At 37.2% G+C, this 12,226-nt stretch overlaps 2 protein-coding genes across 10 annotated transcripts in view; one reads left to right on the top strand and one right to left on the bottom strand.

Moving 5' to 3' along the window:
• Positions 1 to 79: 79 nt before the first annotated feature.
• On the bottom strand, positions 80 to 4,912 carry rpl36a (ribosomal protein L36A). The gene is made up of 5 exons (XM_058775588.1): positions 4,885 to 4,912; positions 4,386 to 4,491; positions 4,238 to 4,305; positions 771 to 893; positions 80 to 162 (listed from the first exon to the last, which is right to left on the bottom strand). The coding sequence occupies exons 1-5, from the start codon at positions 4,885 to 4,887 to the stop codon at positions 142 to 144; spliced, it is 321 nt and encodes a 106-aa protein (XP_058631571.1). The 5' UTR covers positions 4,888 to 4,912; the 3' UTR covers positions 80 to 141.
• A 42-nt stretch (positions 4,913 to 4,954) lies between these two features.
• sptbn4a (spectrin, beta, non-erythrocytic 4a) overlaps positions 4,955 to 12,226 on the top strand; it is a 35,900-nt gene continuing 28,628 nt past the window's right edge. Inside the window, exons 1-7 of one of the 9 annotated variants that reach the window (XM_058775582.1) lie at positions 4,965 to 5,044; positions 6,581 to 6,781; positions 7,179 to 7,256; positions 7,742 to 7,876; positions 8,235 to 8,322; positions 9,833 to 10,285; positions 10,508 to 10,658. In XM_058775582.1, coding sequence (XP_058631565.1) covers positions 10,536 to 10,658 — 123 coding nt within the window. In that variant the 5' untranslated portion in view covers positions 4,965 to 5,044; positions 6,581 to 6,781; positions 7,179 to 7,256; ... (2 more) ...; positions 9,833 to 10,285; positions 10,508 to 10,535. Of the gene's footprint in view, positions 5,045 to 6,580; positions 6,782 to 7,178; positions 7,257 to 7,741; positions 7,877 to 8,234; positions 8,323 to 9,647; positions 10,659 to 12,226 lie in introns of those variants that run through there. The other 8 variants (XM_058775581.1, XM_058775579.1, XM_058775585.1 and 5 more) reach the window with 8 other exon arrangements.

The raw sequence follows: 12,226 nt of genomic DNA, 5'->3' as shown, positions 1-12,226 counted from the left end.
CCCCTATGGTGTACTTGTGTGGAACTTCATTTGGAGAAACAGCTTGATACTGATGATGAATAAAAGGCAAGAGTCAGCATAATTGTATACAACGTTTTACTGACAGTGATGGTAAACCACAACAGAAGCATTTGGCCCAGCTCAGAACTGGATGACCTGGCCCTGTAAGAGAAAGACGAGAATAGAAATTAGACATTTTCATTCTCTTGACAGGTTGAAACTATTTTCATCTGTTCCGTCCCTAGTTAAGGGAAAATGCTTGTTTGAAAGCCCAAACATTTATGACGTGGTTAATTCTAATAATTAAAAAACCATGGACAAAATGTTCAAACTTTTAATTCAGACAAAGTTAAGAAACAGGCCCACCACAGATTATTTTAGTAAACTAGACACTGTAAAATACACCTTTGTCTCAAACGAATTTCCATTACTTTTGAATTTACTGTGCAACTTTCTAAAAAATTCAGCATTGTAAATTTTTTAAAAGATTGCCCTCACGAGGACAGCAATTTCTAGCTGATGAAATCAACCACAAATCTTTGTTTACTACATATCAAATTTTTATGTGTAAGTGCCTTTTAAGTCTTGTTCCAGGTTTTCCATAACAATGAAAACCCTCAAAACAATTAATGATTAAAAATATATCATCTCTTGTGCATCCACAGTTCTACTATCAGTACAAATAGTTCCAAATTCTGTGTTTAAATAAGGAAGTTTTTTTTTTAACCAATGTGATGTCAAGTCTGGTCAGCTGATGTGTATTCCTTTACCTTTCTCTTCTTGTCTCCACCCAACTCAAAGTGTTTGCATCTCTTAATGGCCAACATCCTCTTTGAGCGGCAGTTGGGCTCCACGCACTCCAGCCTCAGCACGATCTTCTTTGTGGTTTTAGCCTGCAGCACAAGGAGGAACAAAATTATACCTGATATGCAAAAATCAATATTTAGCAAAACCTTTGTTTTCCCACAAACAATATAGACCTAGACTCAACTAAAATGCTTAGGGGGCCATTTGTGGAAAGTTTAATGCTTTACATACATTTGAAATTTACTTTAGGCTCTGTTTATCTGAGATCTGATCAGAAATGGTAAGACAGATCACTGTTACACATGCAACCTGAATGCACCTCCTGTGACCAGCTGTCATGTTTACACTGCAGATGTGATGTTTAAAACTAATGTGACCACTACCTCATTTTTTTTATCATTATTTTTTTTATGAACCTCATTCGTTTATATTTACTACTGTTCACTTGTAATTGGATAGCCAGAAACTGATGTTACACCACTTGTCTTAGCCTCAATATTCATCCAAATTCCAATATTATTTAGTAAAATGCTAAATAAAGACATTTAACCATGTCAAAAAAATACATGTATACTGCTAACGCTAACAAAAACCCTAAGACACTTCAGGCCTGCAGTTTACCATGTGTAGATAAGTTTCCACCATATTCTACACCAGTGGGTCTCATTTTTCTCAAGAACTAGGAGAACGCATTTCTTTTAGTTTTACTATACAAAGAAAACTTACACCCTTTGCAGATTAATTAAATAAAATGAACTTCACTAGGTCTATACTGTTGATTTAAAGTACACTATATTGCCAAAAGTATTGGGTCACCCCCTTCTAATGAACAGGTTTGACTACTTTAAGATTTGTACTCATGGAAATTACTAATGTTTAAGCATATAATGATATTCTAGGGAATTGTGTGCTTCTAATTTTAAAGCAACACTTTGGACAGGACCCTTTTCTACTCTAACATGACAATGCCTCTGTGTATAAGGCAAGGTTCAAAAAGAAATGATTGATTTAGTCAGTGTGGAAGAACTTGACTGGTCTGCAGAAAGCCAAGTCCTAATCCAAGCTGAACACCTCTGGTGTGCAGATCTTGAGCCAAAAAGTCTTTACCAAACACCAATGACTTGTACATAAACTATATGGACAAATGTATTGGGACACCCCCTTCTTTAGAACAAAGATGGAAACATAATTCGTGCATTTAAAAATGGTATTTCCATCTCTGTTGCAACTAGTGTTGTCAAAAGACCCAGTACTTCGGTACCAAGTCGGTACTAAAAAAACGAAAACGTCACTGTACCAGGTTTTTTTAAGTACCGGTGGTACCGAGTACCCGGTCAAACCGGTTCTTGACGCGTACGGCCATATGATTTCCGCAATGCAGAAAACGCAAACGGAATCTTGGAATCTAGTTATAAAAACTGAACTTACAGTTTAGCACGGAATGTCACGGAATTTTTCAAAGTTTGGATGAATTAATCAAAAGTAGGTCATTACACAAATCAAATCGCGACATGGACTAGTATCTGTAAATATTAAGCCGCAAAAGTCGATTCAGATATGAATCCCACATGTTCTGCGAGTCTCTGTGCGAGTCTCAACATCTACAGAACTGCTCTGAGAGTCCCTTCACGAGCATTCTACCGTTTCATTTGAGTAAAACCAGCGTCATATTCACGGCAAAATAAAAGTTTATCTTAAAGACACTGTGCCAAAAATATATTTCTATTGTTTAGTAGAATGTATGTGATACTATTACTACTGTTGAATTTTTATTTTTAAAGAAATAATCACAACATTTGTTCCATATTTTAATAGTAAATCCCCTTTATTTACCAAAAAAATAAAATGTTTAAATTTCATTAATTAAAAGACAAATTAAATTTGGGTGAAACTTTACTGTTTTTCATACTTTTTTTACTTGCGGAAAAACTTGAATCAATTTAAATAAGTATAAAGAACGGCATTGATTTTTGTACATTATTTTTGTTTGACTTTATTATTAAAAATAGTGTGTTTTTTAATTAGCATGTGGTACTGAAATTGGTACCGAGAACCGTGGATTTTCACTGGTATTGATACCGAATACTGAAATTTTGGTACCGTGACAACACTAGTTGCAACAGTTTTGGAAGTGTCTAAAATGACTGTACCCATATGTACAAGTAATTGGTGGTTGGTTAAGAGTTTTTGTTGGAAGTCGCACGGGGCTAATTTTGAGCTACAGGCAAAAAGAAGTGAACAATGTCAGTTTTGGTCGAATTTGAGGTTTTCACAAAAATGAGTTCATTCAGCCCTCTTCTAGCGATCACAATGCTCCAAATAGTAATTAAACAACTAAAATGATCTTTATTTGTACGTTTTCTGAATGGAGTACCTTTTTCTCTGTGCACTTCTGGACGACGGTTACTGCTTCTCACCACAAGTTGTAAGTCTATTGTTGCAAAGCGCAGCATTCAAGCTTTGTAAATATTCATATCGAATTCTCGATGACATCAGTCCAAACCAGTGAAATATGATTTTCAAACCCATGCTGATGACGATCGCGCTGACTGACATTTGCAAAGCATAAGTGCGTAAGACACGCCTTTCTGCGAGCGCCCGATCTCCCTTATAAAGTACATTGCAAAATATGTATTGGCGAGATTCACATCATAATCTGTTATGACTGACATGAATGTTTAGTTAATAGTTGGAGGAAAATCTGATGTGTAACATTATATTTGATCCATGTACTACAGTAGGTCTTAATATAGATCATGTCTTAATGTTACATTAAAAGAAAAGACTGAATCACTCACTGCTCTTGATTAAATACTGTTTATTGGCATCTTTGTTCTTGTTTTTAATAAAGATAAAATAAAAATAGCTATATTGTGAATAATAATATAGTAATTATTATTAAGAAAAGAATTGGAGGAAAATATGCAACGTTGCTTGGTGATTCTGCTTTGGAATCTTTAACTCAATTTTTCTCCAAATCAGATCTGCTGCCTCTATCGCCTTCAAACGGCTGTAGCGCAGTCATTTTTTTTATCCGATTCCAACAAGTCATATATCATTTAGAAGGTATTTTAAATGGAGAATTTGAAAATAAAAAACTAAATTTTTGAAAATTTGCACATTCGACTCATTTTGCCAGCACCGGTCACATATGCTTAAACATTAAGATTTGTACTCATGGAAATGACTAAAGTAGTCCAACCCGTTCATTAGAAGGGGGTGACCCAATACTTTTGGCAATATAGTGTATATTGTGTTGCAACAACACCTAAAGTGTTTTAATTATAGAAACCTAATTTAAAATGCAACAATATCGCTTTAGTGCAATATTAAAAGAAAAGACTTTGAAAACTGATGGTCCATGTTAAAACATGGCAACTCCTGCTTCCTTATTCCTGACACCCATCTGCAAAGACCCAACATACGTTACCTTTTTCCTGAAAATAGGCTTCGTCTGTCCTCCATAACCACTCTGCTTTCTGTCGTAACGCCTCTTTCCTAGAAAAGAAACAAACAAATGCAGGTAAACCTCTACAGACATTGAACACACCGTCGATCTCTCAGTTCTCTGAGCTTACCCTGTGCGTACAGAGAGTCTTTGCCCTTCTTGTACTGGGTCACTTTATGTGGCTGGTGCTTCTTGCATTTCTTGCAGTAGGTCCTGCGGGTCTTCGGTACGTTCACCTAAAGATAAACACGCGTATTGTCAAAGAGATCATTATACACGCCTAGCATTAGCGCTCAAGCTAATCGACACTTCAGCTAAATATACAAAAAAATTCGTAAATTAAGGGGTGTGCATCATCATTTCGAATACATAAAGACAAAAAACATATAGTGTTTCATTAAGATTATCCCAAAATACAATTCAGGCGGCTACAACTAAAACATCTGCATTACGAGTTGGAAAATCGGCAAATAGAGAATAATTCGTTACATAAACGATCCAATAAAACATTTTATACGGTGCCTAGGATGTATACATTCACACCGTACAGTTTGTTTGGGTCTAAGTTGTTCACATATTTAGGATTAAAACAGATTTTGGATGAAACTCCACAAGACAATATTACGCACCATGGTTGCCCTCGCGGCGCAGGAGCAAAGAGGAAGTACAGACGTCACTCAGAGCATTAGTACCGGGTCGCGCAAGAGAGGTCTCGCGCTGTTTGCTGTTGCACGATACTACCACCTAATGGGCGACATACCAAGCATATATATGTATATACGAATAATAGTAAGTAGTATTTATTTTATGAGTTAATATCACAGAACTCGTAAAAGCTCGATAATAACCGCAGTTGCCAACTTAGCAATTTTGTTGATAAATTTAGCAACTTTTCAGCTACGTTACCTTAGCAACCTTTTCTTCCAAAAGCACCTTTAGCAACAAATTTAGCTATTTTTACAATTTATTTGGCAACTTTTTGCAACTTTTGTTCCATCTAAATTACACAGAAAGAGGACACCAAAGATTGCCTAGCATGAAATAAGTTAGCTAACTTACATAATTGTTAATTTATGATACACCTTGTAGCTTGTACCTGTGATTGTTGATCAGTACACTGTAAGAAAAATATCTAGAAAAATGGAAAAAGTGCTAGAAATTTTCCAAGAAAATTTTTCCAAATTTTCCGTTATCCTTTGTGTAACCCGAAAACACAAAATACAATGAGTAATTTAAAAAAACCTGTGAAAAATCAATATGGAAAATTCCTTCATATTAACATAGTAGATTATGCCTTATTTTTACAGACTCTTCTTGGTGTAGCATATTAACTAACTGCTAATACACTGCTTAAAAGTATAATTGTTCAGAATGTATAGTTTTACTAGTTTACTTGCTAATAAATGGTTGAAAAATGTGTAAATGTTCAAAAATTCAATGTTTTTAAAAATACAGTTATATTTTAGTATTATATTATGCATTTATATCATTTTACAAACTAATATAAATGAACATGCTGAGATTTGATGCAGTGACGATTTTGCGTACTGACGTCATCGTGCAATGACATCACAACGTCATTTAGCAACTTTCAGAAAAAAATTGACCTTCTTTTAGCAACTTCCCCTGAAAATTAGTTGGCAACACTAACCAGGTATCGCGATATTTCCTCGAAACGTGACCAAAACGCGAGTTCTTTTTTGATATCTCCTCAGAAAAGACGACATTGTTATTTACCAAACATTTTTTTGGAAAATGATCACAATGTCATAAAAATGACTGAAAATGCTACTAGTATCACATAATTTCGAGGAAGTGCTTCTAAATTGCAATATACAATTATTTGTAGTACAAAAAACAATGGAATGAATTCGGAATGAAAATAAATTACAAATATTTATATTTACAGGGTACTTTTGCCAAATTTAAGAGATGAAATCACAATAACTGAAGAAGTCTGTTCTCAAAAACACAATAATAAAAGGCAAGAAAAGTTTCAAAGACCAGGAAAGTATGCTTTTTTGTGTGTGTGTGCTGTTTCAGTGTTGAGTTGACATTTTCATTGGTGTTTGAGTTAATTTTTGTAACTGGTTAGCAGAGCTTGAACCTGCAGTGTTTTTTTTTTTTTTTTTTTGGAAATGGGGTAGAAAGATATAGTAGGTATGGTGGTTATAAGGAATATTTGTACTAAATGATGAATAACCAAACACATATTTGAAATCAGAAGTGATTCAAAATACAAACATGGTAATATATTAATAACAAAAATGTTCAAACTGTCCTTTTTCTACTTATGTTCCTTATTTGTTATTTTTGGTTTGTCAGAGGATAATGAAATATAAAGAAGCAACGGCTAGCAGAAAAGGAAACCACACTGTTTGTGCTGCTGTGCCTGCTGGCCGTCTGAGAAGCTGATATGGACTGGCACATGCAGCATGCTGCTGGCTGGCACTATCACCATGGCGACACTCACTAGGTCACTCCCGATGAGCTGTAATAACATCTGCCTGACCCAGTGACTTCAAGGTGCATTCTGCATATTATACTGGCCTGCTAGATGTTACTAGAAAACCATGCCTGCACATTCAGGGTTTGGATTGACATGCCCTCTGAAAAAACACCGTCTCAACCATCCACACACGCTGCATCTCCATGGAGCTTTGATTAATAACACCTGATTGTACATGTTCGCCTTTGGCTCCCTTCATGCGGATTAATGGGGTTAATTAAAGTGAAATAATTTGAAAAGACAAAGAACAAACATAGTGTGTGCGAAGGGAGGTTGCTCTATTGTTAAAGGGCCAGTGACTGAGGAAAATGTGTCTGATTTGCAAGTCCATAAAATAATACATCCAAGCCTAATACATCCATGTGTTGATATTAAAGCTTTGTTAGAAATAAAGCAATGTTTTGGATGTTGCAGGATCCCTGGCGATTCACCAACCCTTGACACAACATTGGCCAATGAAATTCTTGAACACCAGTAATGTTAGTGCACCAGGTAAGCACTGTTCCATCAACCTTTTTTGTAAGCAGTGTTGGGGGGTAAAACATTGCAATTTTTTCAAATACGTAATGCCAGTTACTTTGTTTTCCCATTTATTAACTGACAGTTCTCCTGTCTCCATGTTGAGAGAAATCGGGAGTAAGTGCAGAGGCGTTGTGTGTGCTGTGGGAACATGATTGTTACTGTAGTTCTCGATTAAATGTGAATATGCCTTTACTCATCTCACTTGCACAAAAACAGATACAGTATTCTTCAAAATTAATAAAAACTGTGAAAAGCAATATCAGAATATTACACAAAGCTGCAATAAAATTAAATGTTAACACAAAAATTCCATTTTATTAATCAGTGTCTTTGCTGCTGACCCTCAGTGATCAAATTTAACCATGCTAATAAGCAAAAATGACATAATTAATTTGTGACATAATTTAGTGTATAATTGAAAATGTGAATGATTTCATGTGGTTTCTTTCTTGTAGTGGAAATGCATTGTTGTCCCCATGGCAGAGCGTGTTGTCCACAGGGGGGCGCCAAACAGCCGAAGGCCTCTGGCTTTATTTTAACAGGGAAGGAGACAAATTTATGCTGACGTCCAGCAAATTACGAAAACGAAGGTGAATATTTGTAAATTTCTTTTATGCTCATAGCCTATATGTTGCGTGTCAATTTTGTGATTCTTGAAATCTGTAATTTTTGGACTGGGCACACTGGGTTACAGAACATTTAATTGTATTCTAATTTTTATAGTTAAAAGAAAAAAACAAAAACAAACAATGAAATGAAATAATAATAAAAAAGCTTATTTTATTAATAAGCTTATTAAAGTATTAGCACATGGCCTGATGCAGTGCCCTGCAACACAATAGTTTAGGTCAGTAATACCACAGCCTGTATCATGAAAAGAGGCAAGGAGGACACTTTTCATTAGAATTTTGAAGGATTTGTCACCACCACCTTTACCTGTACCTGCAGACTTGCCAGAATGCTGATTCATTTTTGGAGTAAGGCCATATCTATTCAAACCAAGATCTAAGGCTGGCGGATCCGATTAATTTAAATGGTAGGTTTTCATAATTATTTGATTTTCTATCTCTGAGCTACTGTCTGCTTACTTTATTAGCATTACATTAGTGGCAGATGTTAATTATAAATTAGTAACCTCCATTTTTAAATGCATATATAACCAAAAACATTTTTTCATCACGTTTTGGGGTTTTTGTAAGCCTACACATATTATACTAATATAAAGGCATCTATGTATTATCATTCATTAATAAGAAATGTCTTTTCATAATATCTATAATTTCCTATTCCTCACTGTTAAAAATGTAATCCCTCCCCCACCTAAAATAATCTGCATACCCTAGTTTGAAAACCACAGCACTAGCATAAAGGTGATCTCAAAAATAATAGGCTTAAAGCTACAAAACCGTAATTTTAATTAGGCTATCAGCAAATGTAAAAAATATGACAAGCACACAGGGTTTCATAAAGATCCTGTAAGGCACATAGTACAATACTTGTCTCTTATTTCCTGTTAATCCTAATGCCGCAGTTAATAATATTTATGCTTAATTGCTTCAATTGTTTCTGAAATCAAAATCCATCCGTTTCTGCAGACCTATTCCAGCCCAAACCTCTGTTCCCTGGGTGTGTGCATTTCTAAAACATGTGTCTGTCGCTTTAAATCGGAAGCAGCTATGCTACAGCGACACGTGTGTGTCCTTTCCCCTGCTCTCACTCAGCTGTTTGAAATGATGACAGATTCGTTATAGACACACAGTCAAGATATCTCCCACTGAACCATTGGATGTCCCTTTTTACCTTTGTAATAACACAATCCACCTCTCCAGTTAATTTTTTCTAGTCTCTTCTCAGTGCTCATGTACACATCTTCCCTTCTAGATGTCCTTACACACACACACCCCTGTGGCAACTACCCAACACCACTGCTGAGGCTGTGACCTCCAGTTCCTCAGCATCCCTGTGGTTGTTTTCTAAACCAATCTGTTCTCCTTTCCTTACACACACACACACACACACACACACACACACACCCATCCCCATGGTGCAGTTAAACGTCCCTAGGGACACAAATGTCGCCCGCTTACTCTTCCCTCTCTTTACACCTGTCTCTCCCATCTCTCCTTCTCCCTGCCTATACAAGATGTGTTTGTCCCATAGTACTTCTATCTCCCGTTGTAGCCAATGTGCCATCCTTAAGCCTCATCTTTTCCTTTCACTCTCCTCATCCTCTACCACCCCCTCCCTTTCTCCCTCTCTCTCTCATTCTCTCTGCCTCTCCCTCTTTCTTGCTCCCTCCCTCCCTCCCTCCCTCCCTCACTCTGAGGCACTGCAGTAAAGTCTGATGATAGGATTGAGGCGGTTTTCTCTGCGCTGACAGAGAGAGAGAGAGAGAGACTGCAGCATGCTGCATTGCAATCACACTAGAGCACATGAGAATCTGCCCACAAAAGCACACGTGTGCATCCATTCAGCCATCAAATCCTCCGCAGCACGATGTTTGCGAGTGCGTGAGCTCATTCAAAGAGGGTAACTTGTGTCTTTAGGTGTCTAAATCTGCTGTCCCCCACCCCCCCCAACATACATGCACATCAGCGACTCCTCCCACTCCTCCTCCGAACCCCCCATCCACCCAGGTCGACAGCAGGACGGTGTAGCGATTCCGGGCGCAGCGCTGAAACCAGTGCTTCGCCCCTGACGCGGACGCAAGCAGGTGAAGACGCGGCTTTTGGTTCTCGTGTGGCTTGAAGGATTATAATGCAGTGATTTTTTACAGGAAACAGCCCCACCGAAGGTTTCTGTTGGAGACCAAGCGCTTTAAGTGGGTGTCTGTCTTGCGTGTGCGTGCGTACCGGTTGTTTTTTCTGAGCCGTTGGACTGACGCACGGATACTGCAGCAGAACTGCAGGGGCCTGGACGCTAACCTGGAGGACATGAGGACCCAGTGGATCCCCCACCCCTGAGCTCCAGACCCCACTGCTGCTGCACATTCTGCTGAGGTGCTGCTCTCTCCTCTGCTCTGGACATTTTTGGGATGTGTGTGTGCTGGTGGTGCAGGTGAAGAGGTTTTTCGTGGTGCTGCAGTGTTGTATTGATGTGGAGTGTACGGGGCCTGGTGCTGTGTGTGTGTGTGTGGAAATGATGGCTAAAAGATTGTGACAGAGTGTGTCTGTGTCGTAGCTGTCTGCTGACTGCTCTGTGCATGTGTGTGTATGGTGTAGCTGAGCAGAGCTCCCAGAGGCCGATAGGATGCTGACAGCTCGCGATGGAGCTCGAGATGAAGCTCAGAAGCTGCACAGGAAATGGATGAAGCACCAGGCCTTCATGGCCGAACTGGCCCGTAACAAAGAATGGCTCGCCAAGATCGAACAGGTGAGTCACAGGCGATAAAATTAAAGAAATGGGATGGCGAGAAGGAGGGAAAAATTTATATACGGGTGGGCACTTTGTACATAAGGTGCTCTTCAGGTAACTGCATGAGCTCCGACTCCTTTCCAACACATTGGCTTTAACAGCACAGTTTCTTCGTAAATGTATATAAATTTATGAAGATGCAATTTTTGTTTTTGAAAGAATTAAATTTTTTCAGCATTGATGTTTTAAATTGATCAAAGGTGACAGTAAAGACATTTATAATGTCACAAAAGATTTATTTTTTAAATACATGCTATTCTTTTGAACCTTCTATTTATCAAAGAATCCTTAAATGGTTTGCCCAAAAATATCAAGCAGCACAATAATAAGAAGAACAGCAAATCAGCATATAGAATGATTTCTGATGGATCATGTGTCTCTGACATCTGGAGAAATGACTGCTGAATATTTAGGAATAAATTGCTTTTTAAAATATATATAAATATTAAAAAATTGTAATAATATTTCACTATATTACTGTTTTTTTCTGTACTTTTGATCAAAATAAATGCAGCCTTAGTGACTCTTGGTTAATAAATGTAAATGCTGTTCCTAGACCTTACTTTTATCCTGGGAATTGTGGAAAACGTTACTGAGCCAGTATGAATTCTCAGTTGAATTTAGAGCATGAGAAGTATGAAGGAAATAAGGATGAAAACTGAGAACAGATTCAGGATCTGTTGAGGGAAGATTTAGGAATGGTTTAGAATTAATTGAGAAAAGATTTAAGGAATGGTTGGAAAAAGGATTTGGATTGAAAATTGATTTTGAATGGGCCGCGTACAGATTTAGCTTTGGTTGTGGTTTAGTTGAGGACATTTGGCCTTGATTGACGATGAACGGAGAATAGATTTGAGGCGAATGCTTGATGGTTGGTTGAGAATGGGTTTAGAACAAATTTGGGGTTGATTGAAGATGAACTGAAGACAGATTTTGGCATATAGGTGTAGACTTTGGGATGTTTATTCAAAAAGGAGTGAATAGTGTCCTCTGTAATCATGCATGTTTTTTTAAAACCAGTGTTGGGATAAAAAAAAAATCCCAAAATTGCCGTAGAGTGCAGGAAATCCAATGTTTGTTGAAACAGCAAATTTTCGATTATGCAACCTTCATCAGGCATCTAAAAGCAGAGACATGGCACACATGGCAGTGTGCAGGATTTCTTCTTCACTCTTCGTTATATTTCCTGTGTCCAGTGTTCCAGCACAATAAAAACAACAATGTTTGACCGTTGTGCTAAACAACATCATATAATAGTGCTAAATAAATACTTCCATATTTACTAATAAATGTAATAAATTTTACAAAAAATGTTTCAATGGGTATTGGATATTGAGGTATGCATACACATTTATACAATTATTTTATTTATTTATTTTAGATTACTTTTGCAGTCATCTAATTCAAACTTATAGGTGTAACACTACATTACAACTAAGATTACACAGTTTCACAGTTTCATGAAGGATACTATCTCACTTTTATAGAACATTTCACATTCTCAAAATTAATGGCTATCTATATTG

This window comes from Onychostoma macrolepis, chromosome 05 (assembly GCF_012432095.1).
Source record: "Onychostoma macrolepis isolate SWU-2019 chromosome 05, ASM1243209v1, whole genome shotgun sequence".
NCBI classification, from domain to species: domain Eukaryota; kingdom Metazoa; phylum Chordata; class Actinopteri; order Cypriniformes; family Cyprinidae; genus Onychostoma; species Onychostoma macrolepis.
Note: the sequence above shows the minus strand (reverse complement) of the source record. Positions and strands in the feature narration are given on the sequence as shown.

Coding starts and splice junctions, on each gene's coding strand:
- rpl36a (XM_058775588.1), bottom strand. Junction 4,306..4,385: donor AGACTCTCTGTACGCACAGG/GTAAGCTCAGAG, acceptor TTTCTTTTCTAG/GAAAGAGGCGTTACGACAGA. Junction 163..770: donor GTGGAGACAAGAAGAGAAAG/GTAAAGGAATAC, acceptor TTTCTCTTACAG/GGCCAGGTCATCCAGTTCTG.